The following is a 23,030-nucleotide window of genomic DNA, read 5'->3' on the forward strand; positions in this document are numbered from 1 at the left end:
CATTTAGGTTTTAACATGTAAAATTTTACTGTGAATTCACTTTATCAACAAGAATGGGATTTGAAAATGTCTTTAAAATTAATGCTATTCTCTAGCAGTATCTGCTTATTTAAAAGCAAATAATTTAAGTGTTAATTCTCCACTAGATGGCAATCCTTACACAAACCTGTTAACTTCCATCCTACTGGCGGAGAACAAAAGGATTGAGTCACTTTTTATGGAATGAGCGGTATTTCAACTTTGTTAACCATAAACAACTAACAAGTTCCAAGTATCTAGGAGGTATTTAAAACTCAGCTTTGTGAGGCCTGTGGCAGAAAACTGTCAGTTGTCCATGAACATAGTAAGATAGGCTAGGCCACAAAGCAATAAAAAATCAATACCATAAATCTTAACGACTTGACACTCCATGGTGTCAAGATTGGTCAAGACTGGCAGTCTCTTGGGGATCCAAGCCAACACTCCAGAGCCTTGTGACTGCACCGGGAACTGTGGCTTTCTCGGTTGCTGTACAGGAGGAGCAGTGGCAGACTGCAGTCTTGTAACTGCTGCCACTGCCCCAGAGCCAGCTGATTAAAGCTGGCCTCATGATCAGGTTCAGCCTTCTGGTGCTCAGAAGGGGAGAGGAGCTGGGTCTTGATAAGCGCTTGTCCTGCACTCCACACACATCTTCTGTCTTTGGAGTCACAACTACTGGTCTTTTGCACAGCACATGGCTGATCCTGACCCCAAAAGATCACATTCCAAAGTAACAGTGGCTATGGTGGTCAATTTGTCAGGTTTAAGTGAGTTGCAATTTGTAGGAGTGTCCTTAACTAAGATGTATCCCATTCTTTTTTCTTCATCCTTCTTGCTAGCTACTATGTAGACAGAATGGCTGGGCTCCAGAGGCTCCCTTGGAATTCAAGGTGACCTCGGGAACAGGAGCCAAGCATGACCATCTACCTGGTAAAAGCCTTGCTCCCGACTCCTTGGGGAGGAATACCTAGCCTGGGCTACCTCCGAACTTCCTAATTGTCAGAAAGCTTGTTTGAAGCAGTCATTGGAGGGTTTTGTTACTTACAGGTGAATTCTATCCTTGCAAACATGGGGCCCCAACATGAGGTCTATAATGGCTTTTCCCAACATGTAACACTCCTCCCACCTTTCATGCTCAGAATCAGCTGGCAGGCAGAACCACCTGTGACAGAAATTAGAACCTCCCATTACTAATAAAAGTGAATGGGGACGTGCTTTTAGGTCTGTTGGCTACTGGGCGTAACCCTTCACTCCTGAATGGGACAGCTCTCCTGCCTACACTGGGGTAACGGGTTGCTCAACTTGAACTCTAGACACTGCACTGAGTGATTCTTCACCTGGGTTTGTCTTGTGCACTCTTTACTGGCTCCCCATCTTCTGTCCCTAGATGCTAGTAGCATGCACCTTCCAATTGAGTAAAAAATGTCCGCAGACTTTGCCCAATGCCCATCTGGGCAAACTGACCTAACTAAGCAACTGCAGGGCGCCCCCGGATGTAAAATGTGTATTTCCATAGCAGGAAGTTCCAAAGAGAGGAAACCCGGAAGGAACTGGGCCTTTACTGTTCAGCTCCCTTTTCCAAACTCATGACTAGAGAAGCCACCCGTTTTTTCTTCTGCAGAGGTGGCTGAGGGGGCGGAAGAGGCGAAGAGTATTAGTCCACTCCAAGTCCTTCCACGTGGAGACCTGGGTGCACCTCTCCCCTAGATGCTCTTTTGTTATATATCCCTGTGTGCAGAAAGTCACCTTCTCTATAGCTTCAATTTTTCATAAACACCAGTTAGAGATGACGCGGATGACTGGCTGGGTGCAGTTAGCTTCACTGGAAATAAAGCCAGCGATTAAGAAAGTCCCTCAAAACAAGGATAAAGTGATAGGCTGAGAGGCTGGCCACTGCTCTAGGTTCTCATGTCCAGCCCTAGTGAGCCTGTGTGCGCACCTCCTGAGGCCAGGACTTCTGACCCCTTTGGAGCTCTTAAAAGAGGAGGGCTGCTCAAGTCACTAGCCATACCCATCAAAGTCAGCAGGGAAGGTGTGGTAGATGAAGAAAGGGCTACGAAATTAGCCCTCAGACATTTGTCAGTTCTAAAAAGAAGACACTGAACACCTGAAGATGGAGTGGCGGAGCTACTTCATTTATGTAACACATTTACAATTTACATAAGACTTTTGCTGACATGATTTCATTTTACCCTCAGAACAATGTATAAGGCAGAACATTCATCACATTTCACAAGTCAGGAATTGCTGCTCACCTTTGGCAATGCTTCCTTGGTTTTGGGACACTATCTCCTTTAGTTTTATTTCCCTGTTATTTCTTCTCAGGAAAGGCTCTTTCTTCTGTATTCCCCTTAAACACAGCTGTTTCTGGGCCTCTCCTCTTTACATTCTCCTTAGATGACCTCTTCTACTCTCATGATTTACAAGATCACATGTCAACTAATATCTGCCCAATCTACTACACAGAGCTCAGATCTTTCCAAGAGCACCTGACCTACACATATACAACCTCCTGCTTGATTTCTCACTTCCATGTTCACAACTTTTTTGAAATTTTTATCCCACCCTTGCTGTTCCTCCTGTGTTCCCTATCTTGTCAAGCCATACTACCAACTAGTCCAGTGACCAGTGCCCCCTGTAGCTTTTCTTTGGCTGATTTCAAAAGACAACTTTTTGTCTAAGTCAGAGGGAGACGATGCCTCAAGGCTAGCAGTCCCCAAGCATATAGAAATTAAAAAGCAGGGACTGTGGGGGGAGGAGCTGGTGTCCAGCAGAGGTCAGGACTGGCAAAGCTGCTGAGCTCAGAGTATGTGAATCCACTATTTAGTAATATTTTGATTTGGATCCCTATTATAAATCTTTTTATACACAGTCTTAATTTCAAGTTGCTTCAATTTTTTCCTTGAAAGCAAAAGAGGCTTCAGATGCTCACAGAATCCTGTGTGATAGACAAGCCAGGTTTCATCCACCTCATTCTGCAATCATGCACTCACTGATCCGTCAGACATTCACTGAGCACTTCCCATGGGCCAGGCATGGTGCAAGGTGCTGGGATATAATAATGATTATGACAAAGTCCCTCAAGGAGTCACAGTCTAATGGTAAACTACTGAGTAAACTGAGGCACAGAGTGGTAAATGACTTACCCACTGAGGTAGAAATAGCTAGGTCTTGGAAAGGTGGGACTAGAGCTGGAGAGAGGGGAGGGTACAACTCATGGTAAGTAAAACCCCTCTGACTGAGGAGAAAGGCTGCACACAGACACATATTACAAAATCTGCTTGCAAAAAGCTTAACAGTTTCCAATTTCACCATGATTGAATTCATGTCTCAGTGAATTAGGCCTGATGGCATTTCTGTACTAACCCCCAAGGATTTGGGGCATGCCACCAATCTGCTGGGACACAATAACTCTGTAGGCAGCTCAACATCAAGAAGCATCCGACTCCAATTTTAGCACTGGGATCCACATTAAATTACTTCAATTAGTATTATGAACTTAAACGTATAGCACATTTGTGAGACTTCTACATGTAGAAGTTTGGAAAAACTCTCCTCTAACCCTCATCCAGAGGATTCTAATAAGTTATATAGGTTCCAAGGAAATTAGAGCATTTGTCTGTCAATTTTCATATATACATTATTTTGGCTGTACAAGGGCAAAAAGTGTCATTTAGATATATTTCATAAGTAATCTAAACATTATACAGATATATACAAAAACACCACCTTTAGATCCGTGCGTACACCTGGCCAATGTACAACACTCAACTGCAAACGTGAACCAGTGTAAGGCAATTATTTTTGTGATATACAACATAATCCTTTAAGGAAGGCAGAGTCCACGAAGAACTGTCTGTGCCAGGCCTGACCGTCTATTTTCGTGATACTCTTTGTGAAGAAGTTATTTCAGGAGGCAAGATGTCTATTTCACTGACGAAATGCAGTGAACAATTATAAAAAAAGTTGTTTTTGAATGCAGAAACCATAATTACCCAGTTATCTAAGTAGGGAGCTACTTGAAGACACTAGTGGCCTTAATGCTGCTACTGACTGAGAATGAGAGCACTTCCTGGATGACTTATTGCTCTGAAATTCAAATCGATGCATAATTCATCCACACAGGATGTTCCAAAAAGAAAAGGTAAAAAAATTTCAACCCATTAATTCTCAAATGCTATCAGTTGTTCACTTCAAGCACGTCTTCACCTTGCTGAAGATTTTCTCCTGAAAAAGAACAGATAAGAGAAATTCTAAGTGTTATCTTTCTTAAAAAGCGGGTGGCCAACAGAGCCTGCAATTCCACTGCTAGAAAAGAAGAACTGTACACAAGCACCAATCTCTCACATCAACAGCAGAAGGCTAATGTTTTCAGCCTCAAGAGTAAACAACAATTCATACCTGTAGCTGGAAGCACTGTCAGAGAATGCAGAAAGTCCTCCCTACTCAGAGGCCACAGCCAGCTGGTGCCCCCATGGACTGACTACAATGTTATTTCCACTACTATTAAAACTATGTGGAACTTAACTATGAAGGAATATTCTTAACTACAGTAACAATGACCTTGCAATTATTTTTAAACTCATGTTTTTGTGGATAGAAGATAAAAAATAATCCTCAGGCTATACATAATACACATATTATATACATAAAATCTTTACTTTCTTTAATTGCAAAATTGATATGCTTACCTTTCTCAGGGTGTTCTGGATGTTTGCTTTTAGATGAAGAGGTTCCTACTCTGTCAGATGTTTTGCCATTTGAATGGTTTTGCTCCACTTCACATAAATACACATCAATGGGTCCTCTGGTGCTCCTTATGTGTACAGTGATAGAGTCCTGACAAAGAACACACAAAAACATTAAGATGAACAAGAGCAGCCATTAACACAGTTTTTCACGTCCTAGACTGCAAACCTTCCAAAAAACTCAAATTCTTGTAGCTTTCCTTCTACCCTATCTTTAAGAAAAATCATGCTCTCAGCTATAGTCTCATTAGACCATTGGCAAACTCAGTTACAATAGCTACTTGATCATGCAGTAATGGTAGAGCTGTCAAGTGGATACTTTGTTTCTCAAGAGCCTATCTTTTTCTACACCAGGGGTTGATCCTTTAATAAGACTGAATTTCAGAGTCAAAAATCAGTGTTTTGATGATTAAGAACCATGGAATACCCTAGGGTCCCCTATGATAAGGGTGTATTTGGATTTCCAGGCCAATCAAGAGGTACTGAGGTAGCAGGAAGGGTTGTCCTTCAGTTGAAAGAACCAAAAAAAAAAAAAAAAAAAAAGTTAAAATACACCTCAGGCAATTTAAAACCTCAAACACACAAAGAATTGCACACAATGGAGTATTATTACCTAGGATTTTTCAATATCCTTTGGCTTCAGACTTAGCAGGAACAATTACAACACTTTTCCCACAAGAAATCAGGAAACTGGTTCTTCTATTGAGAATCAAGCTAAAGTTATAAGGAGCAGTTCTACTCACGGTTCCTTGTCTTTTTAACTGGGAGTTGGTCTGACTCTGAATGAAGTCCATTTTCTCCCCTTTCTTAGGGAAGGCCAGGCTGGACAATGCAGATTGCTGCCCTACCTGTTCCACCTGCCATGATCTCAGACAAGTAAGTTTGGGGGAGATGTAGTATCTCAGAGGGTCTTAACACCTCATATGTCAACCTTGCTGTGACTTCTGGGTACCAGAAAGGTGGGCTAGAGAACACCTGTGCTCAGTGCTGAAGTGCCAGTTCAGGTCTGGTTTGAATGGTAAACTCTGTAGTATTCTAAACTCTGTAGATATTTTTAAACATTGGAACAACTCAAGATATTGCTCTGAACTGGCAGCCAGCTGAGGAATCACTCATTAAATTGGGGGCTAGCACATTTCTCTTACAGAGGGTGAGACATAGTAAATGATTCTGGCTTTGTAGGCCACACTGTTCCTTAACAACTACTCAACTTTGCCATTGTAGTGTAAAAGCATCTAGAAGCAATATCTAAACAAATGGCCAGGTGACTGTGTCCTGAGAAAATTATTTATAAGACAAGACCCAATTCCATAGAACCCCACCCCACCCCACCCCGCCCCAGATCTTTGTGGATTTAAGACTACACTGAAACCAGCAGGCTCTCACCTACTGAGCATGGCCCACAAGAAGGCCTACGAGCAGACTTCTACACGGGTCTTCAGAGAAAGTTTGGGTATGATTAAAAGGCTTAGTAATTATAGTCTGAAGCAATTCAGACCTTGGGTAAAAATCCAACTACATCACTTCTAGCAGAATGTATTATCATGCCCCAAGGTAAGATATAGCAAAGGATTACTGGTTATTTATTTAAGAAAAAAAAGTTTCAACATCTGTGAAACAATTGATACTGCATATAAACGATACCTGGATACTTGGCATATATCTAAATCCAAATAAGACAACTAGAAAACCTCACCAACAAGTCATAATCTGGCTGTGACTAACAAAATCAAGCTGCTTGCTAATGAATTTAGAATACACTGTCAGGTAACATGTGGTCCCACTTGGACAGGGTGCTGCTGGGGATAAAAGGAAAAGAGGACAATGCAAATATTCCTTGCTATAGCAATGATGAGGATTTGCTACGTGCACATGCACTGGTCTATCAGGCTGTCTGGACTTGATGGTCTGTTCCAAGAATGACCATCTTCCTTGGTTCTGACTCCATCCTTACCAAGCAGCCTTCTGATGACAATTATCTTTCAGTATAAACTTTCCTGAAAGGGAAAGAATGAGCTAAGCAGCTGGTGGCTGATATTTCTATTTATACTGAGATTTTAAATTTATAACTTAGTTTTCTAGTTTGTTCATAATTAGTCTTGTATGAGTTTTGTTAGTAAGTTAATTCCCTGAAGCCTTGGCTGTGACCCAATCTCACTTTTGGAACACCAAGACTAAGGCCAATTCTTGGTGGCTCCTCCAACAGCATTATAGCACCATAGTTAAGAATGAACTTTGAAGCCAAACTTCTTGCATTTTAATCTAGTTCTGTCATTTACTGGGTTATCTTCAGACTGATTTATTTTTATGTGGTGCTGAGGATCAAACCCAGGGCCTCGCCTGTGCTAGGTGAGCGCTCTACCACTGAGCCACAACCCCAGCCCCTGCTCTGGCTCATTTTTAAGTCACAACAACTACTTTATATGTGTGTTAGTCAAAACAAGTTAAAATGTCTGAGTGCCTTGAATAGTACTGGATATAGAGCTAACAATACATAATGCACAGTAAGTTATTATGACTATAATAAATCACAGGCCTAGCAGTTATCCCACCTCTCTCCTTAAATATTTGGTAAAAGGAAGGGCTACCTACTTCTTTGGGAGCTGGAACATCCAATCTGGTTTCTTCTGGAGCTTTAACAGCAATAACAATCTGTTCGTGGAAGGCTTGAATGCTATGAATATCTTGATACGTTACATACGCTAGTGTAAAAATCAGTCAAGGATCTCTAAGCAGAGTGCTGTATACTGGGTAGATAATTTAGCTCTTGTAATAAATGAAAGGAAGTGTTAAAACATCTTTAGTTCTTAGGAGATGCAAACTGACATCTAAGGCAAGCAGGAAAAAAATTATTTCATACTTTGAAATGTCACGATGACAACTTCTAGAGAAGAATATTAATTAAGTCTGAGTTTGTAACACAAACACAATTCACAAAGGTGCAGAGATTCTCCTTTATAGGAGGGGGATATATTCTGAGACCCTAGTGGGTGCCTAAAACCACAGACAGTACAATACCCTAAATATACTGTACTTTTTTTATACATATATACCTATGATGAAGTTTTTTTATAACAGGTAGATTAATAATAATAAAAACAATAAAATAATAAAAAATAATAAATAATAATAAAACAATACACTGTCATAAAAGTAGTTTAAAACATATGAATTATTTCTGGAATTTTCCATTTAACATATATGGACCACAGTTGACTGCAGGTAACTGAAACCACAGAAAGCAAGACCATCAATACGGGAAGACTACTATATTCAAATTCACACCCATTCCCCATTCAGGGAACTTTGAGAAAAAACATTCTGGATCTGGAGAAGAATCCCCTAACATGAAAGAAAAATAATCTATAAAATGTAAACATTTTTACTACTTAAGAAATATTTTTGGTTACCCCAGCATCCTTCCTTCCTGTGCACTTTGTGGCTGGCTGCAGTGATGTGATCATGCTTTGTCTTCCTTCTAGTAACGGTACCATGGGAATAGAAGCTGTGCCTGCCAAGGGAAGTGTTAAGCAAGCTGGAAGCATAGGGCAAGTCAGAGTCATTGACACCCCCACAAAAGGCACCCCAAGGGAACAGGCATGAAGGTCCAGGGGATCCAGAGAAGGTCAGCACCAAAACCAAGCCTCTCCTCAGTCCCAATATTGAGCTTCAGAGGAGGGCAGATATCCAGCAGCAGCAGGCTAGTGTGGATGGGAATGGAAATTCCTTTCGTTCCAGAATAAACTTTACTTCACAAATTAGGGAAAACAAGATTTTTGTGAAAAGTAACAAATATTTTACTATGTAGTATAGAGTCCACAAAAATAAGAATGAACTTGTTATTTTAAGTGGAAATTTCAACCTGGATTTGTCCCTGTATATACCATCTAGAATTTAACCTAAGAAACACCATACAAAGATGCCCAAAGCAACAAATGTATTTATTGCTTGTGTAAAACTGAGGTGATACCACCAAATTATACTAAAACTTTTTTTTTTTTTTGGGGGGGGGGAGATGAGTCTCACTATGTTCAGTAACTGTTGCCCAGGCTGGTCTCAAACTCATGAACCTCATGCCTCAACATCCTAAGTAGTTGGGGTTACAGGGGTGCTCTGCTTTGCTTGGCATTAACTTTTAGAAGTCTAATTCAACACCTAAATCCCCCAAATGACTCTACCACTTAATCTCTTCTGGAAGCAGAAATTTTAAAAAGACATATACTTAAAGGATATCTTTCATTTTCTTTATCATCTGTTAACTCAAATAACTGTTGAGCACAATCCTTAATTAACTCATCCAAAGCATCTTCCATTGCTGATAAGTCTGAAAGTTCCTCTTGCAGCTTCTTTTGTTGGGGTACTGCTCCCAAATTGTTAAGATCAGATCCTCTTAAAAGGGAAGAAGAAGAAAAAAAGCCACCATTAATAACATATAATTGCAATTGCACATGTGAAAAACAAGGAGTATCGGCTACATGATAGTTTCTCTGCTAAAATTCTATGGGTCTATATTTTTCCTAGTATGCATGTTCTACCTGAATATATTCATTATTCTTAAGAGATCTTTTATTACTAGTGGTTACTACAGTATGGTATAGCTGAACAACATTTGATATGCACTTTCTCCCCCATTAATCTTCATGATAAGGAACAAAAATAGGGGAAAAGGCTGTCACCTTTATCCTCTGCTTGCTAGTTGTTCAAATCTAATTCTAACCAGTGGTTCAGAATATAATCTGACATGAACCTCTGAAGCAAACACATTCACATTAGAATTCAATCTGTATTGTTATTGAAAAATAACCTCTTCTAACATTTAATTACTTAAGAGTCATTTTATGGTTTTTGCATTTTTCATTTGCCTGAAGGCATTTATAATTTACAGGCTAGAACCCTTTCTGTCTTGATCCAAAATACCTGCCCTAGTTTAACATTTTTTTTCTTATGCACATGTGCATACACATACACATGCCTCATGTATGCCTTAATCCCAAGGCCAGACTCTCCATGGGATCTCTTTAAATCATGTCTAGTCTATAGCAATTGTCTTTTCGACATTAATTCCAATTTCTTTCTTTCTTTCTTTTTACATTCAGCCAATGTGTTATGGAATATTGATTCACAGTTGATTTGCATCCTAATTATCTGGGGTACTAAGAATCTGATTCCTGCCCCTCCCCCCACACTACTAAATGACAACTCCTGGGAAGCCTGTAGGTGTCTATCAGACTGCTTTGTGACAATCAGTTTTCAACCTTAACTTATTTCCCCCTGACATCAGCAGAACTAAGGAAATACTTAAAAACAGCAGGGAAAAAAAAAAAAAACCTACATAACCCATCTTATGATCTTGAAAACCAAGAATCATGCTACTTTGTTTATATCATCAACCATTGCTAATACCTCACTTGGTTCAAGTACGGGATCATTACTTAACAAGGAGGGGGGGAAAAGGCAACGAAACATTTTTGACCAACTCACATCCATCGAATATGGTTCTTAGATTTTTTCTCAACGAGGTCAATTCCGTCTAAGACATTGGTAATGTCATAGACCCTTCGTTTTCGAACTCCCAGTTTTGTTGCAACCTTGTTTAAGTCGAGAATGCCCCCAGGGGCAGATCTGACGAGATCCATAAATTTTCGAGTTAAGTAAACTAGTGATACATCAAAACGAGGTCTCTTCACTTTTAGAGCTTCTGGGAAACAAACACATTCATAAAATTTCAAGTAACATTTCTCAAATCATTTAAACATTCATTTCCTCCTGATCAGAAAGCAGACCCTTAGGGGGCCGGGGTTGTGGCTCAGCGGTAGAGCACTCGCCTAGCATGCGTGCTCCCTGGGTTCGATTCTCAGCACCACATAAAAATAAATAAAGGTATTGTGTCCAACTACAATTAAAAAATAAATACTTAAAAAAAAAGAAAGCAGACATAGAAATTTATACACACTGACCAAATCATAGCTAATTTCTATGAAATCAATTTCTTGAGTTGGACAAAAAATTCATGTCTATCCCAATTCTCAACAAAGGCTTTTGGTTTCCATAAAGGAGTATTTGAGATATGCAACCAGTTTCCCTTGAATATATGATACATTTTTGAGGAAAAGAGGTACATTTGTTTTTTAAAATATTCATTACTGGGCTAGGATTGTGGTTCAAGCGGTAACGTGCTCGCCTGGCATGCGCGGGGTGCTGGGTTCGATCCTCAGCACCACATAAAAATAAAACAGAGATGTGTGTCCACCGAAAACTAAAAAATATTAAAAAATTCTCTCTTAAAAAATATTTATTACTCTATATTAATAAACACATGAAGGGAAACAAATCTCTAATTTTACTCATCTACTGTGACAATTTGTGGACTTCATGCAACAAACCCCAACATATTTGCATGTCAATATGTAGATATAGTTTTTACAAGCAGAAACAGCAAGGCACCATCGCATAACATGCCCTTTTAATGCTGTGCACATTCTGACAAGTGTATCCACTATTCCTAACAGCTGCATATTTGACCACATGAAGTATCTGCTGAGGGGATCCTCACACTGGCAACTCAGACCGCTTTGTTATAAAAATTATTGTATGTACCCTTAATTCTTTCCTGTAGACAAATTCCAAGATGTAGAACTGCTGAGTTAGAGTATTTTTAAGGAATTTTGATTTGTGCTACTAAACTGCTCTACAGCTTGTAGGCTGTATCATTATGTAGCATATCAGGGCTTTATTTCATGTGCCTGAATATTATCATCCATCTTTTCTAATTTGATACTACAAAAAAGTTCTCATGCCAGGTGCAGTAGCACATGCCTATAATCCCAGCAGCTTTGTAGGCAGAAGCAAGAGGATCACAAGTTCAAAGCTAGCCTCATCAACTTAGCAAGATCCTGTCTCAAACTAAAAAAATAAAAAGAGCTACCCAACCTCCCCACAACCAGCAGAACTCTTTCTCAGAACCACTCCAGAGTCTTGTTCCATTTTTACAAGATCACTGGTAGTTGTTCTAAGAACAAAAGCACATATTTTATAATATTAACATTTTCCCTATGACACTCAATTCCTAGACTTAAGATTAAACAGGAATAAATCAGGAATTTAACAGTTTTTTAAACTGAAAGTAGACAAAAGGAGCAATTTCATGACAAATCAGATTATAAATGAGAAATTCTAACTTTAAAAACCATATATTTAATTACACTATTAACAAAATTTGAGTCTTATAAATCCAGGATAAGTACATTCCTAGGATATTAACCACGTAATAAAGAACAAATCTAACTCAACACCTACACCATGAAAGTTGCCACAGGGATATAAATATGAATAAAAAGATCTTCAGGGCATCTCAGAGTCTAACAAGGAGGTCTATTATAACCCTGAGCTAAGTGCTCAGACAGGTGTGCAAAGTCATTTGAGAACATGAAATACAACCTTTACTGGAGTAGAAACTGGAGACACCTGATAGGAGCATTCTGGGAACAGCACAGAAAGATGAGGAGATGTCCCTACTGTTGAGGGAGGCAGAGAAGACACCAGGTCTAAGGACAAAGCAGCACTGGCAAACAAGGAGCAGTCATGGAACTTGCAAGCGGTGCAGCCCCAGGGATAGATGAGGTCAGCAGGGTACTGGGGATGAGGCTGCAGCCTTAAGCAAGGGGCAACTTGAAGACCTTGTCTTTTTATCAACCCCTTTCTCTACTACCTTGTCATTTTGAAAGACAGCAGGTGTCCTATAGATGTGATACAAATAAATAAAATCAAATATGTGAGGAGTTAGGGTTTCTCTACAGGCCGTACAGCACCACTGAAGAACTCAGACTGAAAGATATCATAATCCCATTTCTGCATTAGAAAAATCATACTGGTTGCAGAGGGAAGGGGTAGGCTGAATTAGGCTCTTAAGCCACAAGTGTGGAACTGAATCTTGACTTTCAGCAATCTTTCTGGACCTCCATTTTTTCTCTTTACAAAATATGAACTATAGCCAGGCACAGTGGTGCATGCCTATAATCCCAGCAACTCAGGAGGCTGAGGCAGGAGGATCACAAATTCAAGGTCAACCTCAGCAACTTAGGCAGACTCTAAGCAACTTAGTCTCAAAATGGAAAATAAAGAGCAAGGAATGTTGCTCAGTAGTAAAGTGACTCTGGCTCAATCCCCAGTACCAAAATAAACAAATAATAGTTGATACCTATATTTTGAAGTGTTGTGATAATTCATGCAAAGAGCTTAATATAATACCAGGTGTTGTATGAGGTCAATAAATGTGAGATGGCATTTTAAGATAGTGGTATGAAACAGACGAAAAACACCTCAAAGGTAAAGCTGACTAAACCCAGAGACATGAATACTGCAGCAGGGGTTAAAGAAAATTAGGATGGATATAGTTATAAGATTTATATTTGGGCATGTATGCTCTAAGACCCCATTAGGGATCAAATTAAAAGGAAATCAGGGGTGGGACAATTTATCACAAAGATGTCCCAAAGAATAGGGAACTAGGGCACCTGATACCACAAACCTATGCAGGGGGTTAGCCGGAAAGAGTCAATGGAATTCCAAGCAAGAGACTGTCTTCATGTGTACTGCTAAATGTCTTAAATTTTTTAGGGGATAAATAATATACCTCACAGAGGAATCTGAGGAAAATATCCTCAAATGTAGATTTTTCAGTTCATTTTCTGCAGTCCTGGTGACTGAACTCAGGGCCTCAGACATACTAAGCAAGTACTCTACCACTAAGCTATATCCCCAGTCAGTTTTTAAATTTTATTTGAGACAGGGTCTCAGTAAAATTGCCCTGGGTGGCTTTGAACTTTCGATCTTTCTGCCTCAACCTCCTGAGTAGATGGATTAAGGGTAGGTGCCACCACACTCAATTTATTTTATTTTAAATATGAATAAACAGTTATTGTATCTATTGATGAGATACAAGGTGATACTTTGATACATGCACAAACTGCTGAACACTCAAATCAGGCTAATTAGCATCTCCATCACCTCAAATATTTATCATTTCTTTGTGATAAGACCATTTTAAATTCTGTCTTTCAGCCATTTTGAAACACACATTAACTATAGTCACCCTGTGTGCAAGTGAACACTAGAAACCATTGCTCTCCTCTAACTGAACCATCAATCAAGGTGTCTCCTTCCCATCAACCTCATACCTTCCTCAGCTCTGGGTAAACACCATTCTACCATCTCCATAAGTCTGATGGGTTCAGATCCCACCTGTGAGTTATGTCTATTATTTTTGACTATTCTTTTAAAATGACATATCTAAAGCAATGGGAAATGAACTGGCCTTTATGCACATCATTCAGTTCACAACTTTCAGGACATTTTACTAAAAATTCAAAATCACATTTCAGTGTTCCAATAGTACATTTTGTTTATTATTTTGGTTCTCACAGCCTCATGTACATTTAAAATAAATCATTTTTACTATATTAAATTCAACTACAGAATGTAAAATCTATTCAGGAATCAACTTACTTCTCATGGACACATATTGTACATTATCTTCTAAATTAATCCTTATTTTCGATGGCTGAAAAAAAGAAGATATAAAAATTTAATTTAGCAATTTAAAAACAGCATTTTACTGTATAATACAAAGCCTCCCCACTCTCACCTTGAGGTAATTAATTTGGGTGTGAGAAAACTAGTATGTCCAAAATATAGCTATTCTACTTATAATCATGTCTGACAATGTTCACAGATTTGGGTTTCTCAGACTGCATGAGCTCCCTATGGAAGTAGGAAAGAAAGGAAGGGAGAGGATGAAAATATGTACGTAAGAATTTATTACTGAATACATGCTAATGTATTGACTGCAAGTATAAGGATTAAAAAGAATACAATGATCATTAAGACTGTCGGCAACTCTGGAAAGCTTAGCAGAAGTAGAAGATAGTCTCAACCACAAATGCTCACCCCCTGCTATTTAAGTGGATGGTTCCAAAAAAATTTGCTCACAAACTCTGAAGAGCCAGCCATGCATTACCATTATAATTAACCTAAGAGTGGCAGCACTTCTAATAATGGAAAAAAAAATGCATACTAGGAACCTTGGTATCACAGAAATAAAATTTTCTTTTCAATTCCTGAAACAACTAGGAAATTAGTAGCACCTTATCAAGGCTCTCACCATTTGCCAGTTGCTTAGAGATTATCAAAGTTTGCATATACATCTGCAACACATTTAGAAACTGCCCCCTCCCAAATAAAATAAAATCTTACAATAAAACCATGTGAATAGAAACCCACAACGGCCTTGTCTTGGAAAGCATTATCAAGATGTTGTGTTTCCAGACAGGCTATCATCAGTTCTTGTCTTAGTGAAAAAATTGTTCTATAAAGCACAACTAAGGTAGTGATTCCCACAGGTGCTTTAAGGAGAGAATCAACAGGAGTACCGTGAATGCACCCAGTCAGAGTACAGGAAATCAAATAAAGATGTGAGAATACAAACTGCATAGCGCTTTTTAAGAACCCACCTGTGTGACCATGTGAAAGTGACTTGGTTTTGAAGCTGACAAGCACCATATAAAGATCATGCTAAGGACCCTGGACTCGTGTCACATGCAGTGGAGAATCACCAAAGATTTATGAACAAGACTGTGATATAATAAAATTCACAGTTTAAAAACATGATACAAGTAGGATAGAAATATGGCAAAAGGACTGGGGTTGGGGAGGAACGAGGTCAGGTAATGTTATGGTTTAGATATGAGGTAATTCCCCAAAGCTCTTGTGTGAGACAATGCAAGAAGGTTTAGAGGTGAATGATTGGGTTGAGATGTAACCTAATAGTGCCTTAATCCCCGGATAGGGATTAACTGGGTGGTAACTATAGGCAGGTAGGGTGTGGGTCTCTGAAGGTGTGCCTTTGGAGTTTGTTTTGTCCTTGTTGAGCAGAGCTCTCCTGGGGTGATGTTCTTAGCCACTTTCCTCTACCACACTCTTCCACCATCATGTTGTCTGCCTCACCTTCAGCCCAGAACAATGAAGTTGGGCGTCTATGGACTGAGACCTCGAGCCCAAAACAAATTATTCCTTTTCCAATTACTCTTGTCTATCTTTTGGTCACAGTGATGAAAAAAACTGACTAAAACAGGTGAGCAGCTAAGAAGCTGTTTACATCAGTGCTGCAATCTTTGGCATGATGATTTCCTTATCATTTACAACAGAAAATAACATCAGGGAACAAGTGACCTTAACAGAGAGGAATTCTGTTTAGATAAGAGTTCCACGGTAAAACTAGTTTAGATCTGACAGGAGCACTAGGCCTGCAGGGGCATGATCACTGCTGCTGGGAATGCCTGTCCTGGTGGCAGGGACTATGTCTGCCAACCTCTCTTCAGCAGCGCTAATGACAGTGACTTGCAAACACAGCATACAACAGAAGAACACTGGAGCAGCCCAAGGATAGTCAAACAACAGACAAGTATGACAAACTGTCAATGCTGTTTTTACATTTAACCCCTCTTCTCACAGAGTATGAGATAAGGGCTAGCTATCAGAACAAGATTCTTGAATGAAAAAACCCATCCTTACCACAATGATGTGAAACTCATGTAAACAAACATCATAAACTGTTACACATGCGCTCATAGGTGCTTTGTTGCATAGGTTATGGTTTTGTTTTTTTTTGTTTTTTTTGGTAGCAGGGATTGAATCCAAGGGTGCTTACCCACTTAGCCACATTCTCAGTCCCTTTGTAGTTTTGAGACAGTCTCATTAAGTTGCTTGGAGCCTTGCCAAGTCGCTGAGGCTGGCTTTGATCCTCCTGCCTCAGCCTCCTGACTCGCTGGGATTATAGTCTTGTGCCACCATTCCCAGCAGAGGTTCTGTTCTTAAAGCAGAGTGTATGCCAAGCCCTGCATACACTGGTTTCCAAACAGACTGCCTATTGTCTGCTCTCCCCATATTCTAGAAGGGAATCTTCTCTGCTCTTTACCCTTCATCCATAGCGTGGGACAGGGACAATACCCCCAATTAGGTTTAACAACATAAGAAAAAAGGCTTTCCTTTCCCCACATTCTGTAAATGCAGTTCCATTACATACTAGTTACAATGCAGGGAAACACATTCTAAGCATGTTCATTCACCCCCCCCCCAATATAAAAACACTCTTTGTTTTGGCAGAATTCCAACTCTGTCCACCCCAGAACTAGATATCCTTTATAGACCGCCTGTCTGTATCTTAGTTGCAACATATCCAGAGAAAGCAGAAGCCTTCAAACTGGACATCACAAAGGACAGCCTCAACAGCACACACTTCCCTAGGAACCTACAGCTCCTGACAGGCAAATAGGCATACTTTGACAAGTTCCAAATTATTTCACTACTGCTTGAAACCCCCCACTTACGGATCTACATACGGATCTACACTTTCAAATTTGAGACCTCAAAGGAGAGCATGCCATGCTTGTCCCTATTATTTGTGACTGCAGTTTGAAGTGACCTTATAAATATCTTTAAAGGTGGGAGAGAAAAAAAAAAGGTAAATTTTTGGGACTAACATTCAAAGCACTGCCGCCAACTTGATCAAAAATTTCTGTAAAGATGCCTCTCTGTACCAACTCCCTGTTTGGAGAACAATACTTCTACAAGAGCTCTTTGGAAATATACCTTTCTCTGAGGTGACAGTATTCTCCTCACCCATTCAGATTTTCCTTATTTTTCAATAATGAAAGCTAACTTCATCTCTAATCAATACTAGTTTCTCTCTGCTCAAAATTCCAGACAATTTTTCAAGCTGCTTATCTAGGCAACAAACACTCAACAAGATACACAACTCATTTTTGAACAGCTTTAAAGTACCTACTTTATTCAGAACTGTCTGCAGAATCTTTTTACACAGGCACCAAACAATGTACAACAATAAAAAGGACAGTCACTACACTCAGGAATCTGCAAAGGCTGGAGCAAATAAGCTCAGAGTGCTATGGGAACACAAATGAGTGTCTATCTGTCCTGAGTTCAGGGAAGATTCTTCAGACAAGTAACCTATAAATCTATACCTGAAATACCATAGCACTTTTTACACACATAGGAAAATGTGTGTTTAAAAAAGTTTTGTTTTGAAAGGCAGAATAGGCTGTATGTAGGCAGTTCGACCCGGACCAGAAGAAAGCAAATGTGATGACCAGGGGAGCAGAAGAATATGGAAAACTTAGCAACAGTTAAGAAAAGATAAGGGTGAGCTTGTTAAGTTTCTACTCTATCCTGAGAGCACTAGGGAACCACAACAGAGTACTTTAGCCAAAAGCCAAGATCAGAAACAGACTTTTAAAAAAGATCATTAGTTATACGTGGAGCACACATGGAAAGTGAGGGCAAGACTGGAAGCAGGAAAATGGCTGGTCAGGAAGACACTGCAATAGTCTGAAAGATGGACAATGACAGAGATGGCATGTACTGATGATTAATTAGTTCGACTGGGGGGTCAGTTTGGATAAGGAAAAAGGCAAAGATGATACCTAGACCACTAGCTTGGGCAATGTGGTGGGGTGACACCATTTATTAAAATAGGTCATGGAAGTTGCAGCTTGCTTTGGCAAGAAGATAATGAATTCCGTTTAGGACGTAGAAGTTTAAATAGGAATGCCTAGAAGACAGCAGGAAAGCTTTGAACTGGGTTTACGGATTTGAGAGTTGTTATGATGTGACTGAAACGACCAGAGTGAATAAGACTTCAAGGGATGTGTGTATCTTCTACATGCAAAGTTAAGTGGTTTACCCAGAGTGAGAATTTAGAACTTTTACCAAATTTTCAAAGATTAAGACTTCAAATACAGATGGTATCAGACATCACAGGAGTAATGAATGATCTCCCACATGAAGAAAGTGAGGGGTATGTAGAAAAGTAATCCTGAACAACAGCAACAGGACACGAAGGGGAGGAGGTGGACAGGACAAGAGGTGAGATAAGCAGGTGGAGCACACAGCATGTGGTATCAAAGGAGTTTCCAGCAAGAGTGAGTGGCCAATCAGGTAAAACTACAGAAAGCCAGGAGTGAAAATGAGCCACCAGAACTGAACTGCTGCTGGAGAACCTGCTTAGGCCAGCCTGACTTCTGCTTAGGGCAGAATTCCCCAGAAGTGGGATGGTGGCCATGAGAGGTGAACAAGTGGACACAAACAACTTTTTCCAGAAGTCTGAGAAGGGGAAGCGATACTGTAAATGGGAGGAGGCAGGGAGATGGATTTAGGGCGTAGTTTAAGTCAATCAAGGATTCATTATCTCGAGTCAGGCATTCTGAGGTTCAGAAAGTTTTCTCCACTTACTGTCTAAACACAGGCAAGTCATCTAACATCTTCAAGTCTGTTCCGACAACTGTAAAACAGGAGTAACCGCCTCTTAGGGCTCTTGTGCGGAACTGAGATGATGCTCACCCATTGTTTGGCACGGGGATTGCGCACCATGACTTTGGTAAATGTTTAGTTATTGCCAATTCTGGGGAGAATCCAGCCAATTAGTTGAAAATATGTTAAGAAACGGGAAAGGATGGATTCATCAAGGGGCTCCGACAACCGCGAAGCACAGGGCATCGGTCTAGAGCAAGAACACGACTCAGTCTTCCTGTCCTTTCTCCCTCAAAATGGACAGATCACGTACGCGAAGGGAAACCGCGGGGTGGCGAACGAGAGCCTCGGGCAAGGTTCAGGATGGCTGCGGTCCAGTGGGAAAATGAGCGGGAGCCGAGAACAGACGTCGGGCTGCAGCGGGGCCCCGCGGGCCGGGCCGACCCAGGCGGCGCCGTCTCGACCCGACGCGCAGCCCCGCGGCAGCCCGGGCGTCGTGCGCAGGTGCAGGGAGCAGGCGGGAAGCCGCGCGTCACGTGACGGCGCCCGGGCCGAAGGCTGGGGCCGGCCAGGCGTCGCCGTCCGAGCTTACCAGCAGGCTCTCCACGTTGATGGGGTCGCGGCAGCGGCGGCGCACCGTCTCCTCCGCCGGGTCCACGAGAAGGCTCGGCAGTCTCCTCGCCGGTCGCTGCTGACTCATGCTGCCGAGCGGGCGCCCCGCGCCCCTCGCGCCTGCGAGCTCTCCCGCCTTCTGCGGCGGGATCGAGCGGCACCACCGACGCGCCGGCTTCCCGGTGCCGGGCACGGAGCAGGCTCGCGGCCTCCTGGAGGGCGCCGCCTGGCTCGGCCGCCCCGCCCGCCGCGGCCCCACGAGCCCGTGAGCTCCCGCCGCCGCCGCCGCCGCGAGGGGACGAGGGTGACCCGCCGCGGTCAGGACGCCGGGCCCGCCATCTTCCCGCATGCGCAGTGCGCCGCCCCGTCTGCGCATGCCCGCCGCTCTCCGGGCGCTCCCACGCACTGGTCCGAGCCGCGCGCCGGCAGCCGGGAAACCCGGAGAGCGGAATCCGCGAAGAGGATGGCGAGGGAAAAAGAAGAAGTGGAGCGGGGATTCCGGGACCAGGAGCGGGCGAGAGAAAGGAGGCGGCGGGGGAGAGCGCAATCTCTCCGCCATTCTTGATGTCAGTACGCGGGTTCGGAGCGTTCGGGAAGGTCATCTGATTCCTGATGACATTCACACATCTCCTGAGCTGACTGGCGCGGACGGTCGGTGAATGTTGGTAACCCACCGTCCTGGGATTCAGTGCTCCCTTCACTCCGTTTTATTTGAAGAAGCAATTATTGATAGCGCATGTGTCAGGTATTGGGTTAGACTCGGGAGATGCTGATTCGAATAAACAGAGCATTTTAAGCTGAATTCATAAACTGTCTTCTGGCTCCCTCTACTTAAAATTAGAAGACTAAACCAGTTATTAATCTCTGTCTCAGTTTTCTCATCTGTAAACTGGAATAATGACAGTACTTACCTGGTAAAGATTAAATGACTGAATGAGTAGATCACTTAAACAGGGACTAGCACTTTTGAATAAAAAGGTAATACAGCAGGTTCCAGTGGCCCACATCTGCACTGCAATCCCAGCTACAGGGGAGCTGGGCAGGAGGATTACAAGTCTTGAGGCCGACTTGGGCAAGGTAGTGAGACTCTGGTTCAAAATAAATAAAACATGGATGGTGGATGTCGTCAGTGGTAGAGTGCTTGCCTGCATGTATGAGACTCTGGGTTCCATCCCCTGTGTGTGAATGTGGTGGGGGGCAATGCATGGAAGTTCAAGGTTTGCAGGGAGTCACCAAAGTTCCTATCGCCAAACTAGGGGCTTCTAATTGCCAGCCAAGAAGCGAAGCCAGTGACAAAGGCTTCCTCAGGAAGTTGGCTTTACTAGACTGTAAACTTACCGAGGTTAGAGGTCTTCTCTAATTTTTATGAGCGTCTAGCACAGAGCCTGGCACTTGGCAAGTGCTCAATAGATGTTTGCTAAAGGAATTACTAGATACAATCTCACTATAACATTGCGTTTTGTTGCAGAGTGGAGAGTTACCCAGAAGAGTTAGGAGAGCCTTTACCAACTGGAGTCCCCAAGGGCAGTAAGTTCTGGAGACGGCATTGCGTTTTAATGCCTGGCATTCTGCATACATTTTTCTCATGTAAATTTCATATCAAAACTGGAGACTAGGTACTGTTCTGCCCAATTTCCAGATCAGGAAAACGAAGATCAGTGAGATTGCAGAAATTACCCAGTGTCCTAGCTGGAGAGTGGGGAGGGGCAGAATTTGATTCCAGAAATGAGTATTTTAATTGGCTCTTCGGATCACCAAGAAGAGTTTTCGACTATATTTTTACAGCTAGAAGTGGGGTTGGGCAAGTTAAGGTGGAATGTCAGTCAGAAGGTGGTGGCAGTTTCTCTAGACTAAGGAGAGAGACTGAGCACAAAGGGAGTGCCACGCCAATGGTTCAGCCTGCAGACGTGACACCTGTGGCATGACTGTACCCAAGACAATTGTTCACACATTTTGAGCATCTGACGGTAGGTTAGGTGCTGAGGAGAGAACTGAATTCAACAGAGGTTAGCGTTCCAGAGGTTCCCAGCGTGGTGGACAACCAGAAAATGTATTTACTAAATTCAGATATATCTAACACTGCAGCTGCACACAGGAGGAAGGAAAAACAACTGAATTTGGTATGGATTATAGGTGCTTTTTACACACATCTTCCTGTGGGGTTGGATGTTTCCAGGATATAGATGAAGGTACAGAGGCTCAGAGAGGTTAGATGCTGTGTTAAGGTCCTGAGGGGACTCAAACACAGGACTCCAGCCACCAAATCCTTTGCCTTATCCACCATGACTAATTGTCACCTGTTGAAACCAAATCCCCGTGTGAAGGCAGGGGAGTGAGGCCTTTGGGAGGTGGTTAGGTCACAAGAGAAGACTCCCCTGGAACAGGATGGTGTCCTTCCACAAGCCACCATATGAAGCTGTAGCTAGAAGACAGCTGTGTACGAACCAGGAAGTGAAGTGGGCCTTCACAGACACCACGTCTGCCCGCACTTGACCTTGGACTTCCCAGCCTCCAGGACAGGGAAAAATGAATTTCTCTTGTATGTGAGTCATCTAACCTATGGTGTACCTTTATAGCAGCCTGGACGTACCTGATTACCAGTAAGTGTGGCCTCTGGGCCTCTGCTTCACCATCGCCTGGGAGCTTTTGAGAACAGCCCTACCTGACCCATGAACTAGAAACTCTGAGGGTTTGGTTGTATTCTACAAGGCACTGGCCCAGTTCCTTATTTTCTAGATGAGGAAACTAATCCTTAACCTATCTCCAAGTTCCTAAAACCTCCAAATTGATTCTTGGCTAAATCAAAGCCATGTTAAACTTCTAATGCAGCATTTGGTGTTTGAGCGTTTAGAACAAATGCCAGTGTTCACACTTATCTTTGTCTTCTCTGAGTATGCTGTTAAAACCTAATCCCTAACGGATGTTAATAGTATTTGGAATTGGGTGCTCCAGGGGGTACTTATGATAGAGTCATGAGGGTGGGATCCTCATAATTGCATTTGTGGCTTCATAAGAACAGGAAGAGATAAGCAAGTTAGAAGGCTTGCTGTGCCTGCCATGTGATACCCCTGCAAGAAGCCCTTACCAGACACCAACCAGATGCTGGCACCGTGGTTCCTGGGCTTCCTAGCCTCAGAATTGTAAGAAGTAGGGGCTGGGGTTGTGGCTCAGCAGTAGAGCACTTGCCCAGCATGTGCAAGGCCCTTGGTTCAGTCCTCAGCACCACATAAAAATAAATAAAATAAAGGTATTGTGTCCAACTACAACTAAAAATAAATATAAAAAAAAGAATTGTAAGAAATAAATTTATTTTTTTTTATAAATTACCCA

At 41.8% G+C, this 23,030-nt stretch overlaps 1 protein-coding gene across 1 annotated transcript; it reads right to left on the minus strand.

Moving 5' to 3' along the window:
• Window positions 1-2,132: 2,132 nt before the first annotated feature.
• Window positions 2,133-20,477, minus strand: E2f6 (E2F transcription factor 6). Its single transcript, XM_077791885.1, has 7 exons — window positions 19,681-20,477; window positions 14,271-14,325; window positions 10,248-10,464; window positions 8,999-9,155; window positions 7,359-7,472; window positions 4,710-4,857; window positions 2,133-4,245 (listed from the first exon to the last, which is right to left on the minus strand). Exons 1-7 carry the CDS (start codon window positions 20,257-20,259, stop codon window positions 4,199-4,201), a joined length of 1,317 nt encoding a protein of 438 aa, XP_077648011.1. The 5' UTR covers window positions 20,260-20,477; the 3' UTR covers window positions 2,133-4,198.
• Between the last annotated feature and the right edge of the window lie 2,553 nt (window positions 20,478-23,030).

Source organism: Urocitellus parryii, chromosome 12 (assembly GCF_045843805.1).
Source record: "Urocitellus parryii isolate mUroPar1 chromosome 12, mUroPar1.hap1, whole genome shotgun sequence".
In the NCBI taxonomy this organism is placed as follows: Eukaryota; Metazoa; Chordata; class Mammalia; order Rodentia; family Sciuridae; genus Urocitellus; species Urocitellus parryii.

Coding starts and splice junctions, on each gene's coding strand:
- E2f6 (XM_077791885.1), bottom strand. CDS start 20,259: ATGGCGGAGAGATTGCGCTCTCCCCCGCCGCCTCCTTTCTCTCGCCCG. Junction 14,326..19,680: donor TCAACGTGGAGAGCCTGCTG/GTAAGCTCGGAC, acceptor TCTTTTTTTCAG/CCATCGAAAATAAGGATTAA. Junction 9,156..10,247: donor AAGAACCATATTCGATGGAT/GTGAGTTGGTCA, acceptor TTCCCTTTTAAG/AGGATCTGATCTTAACAATT.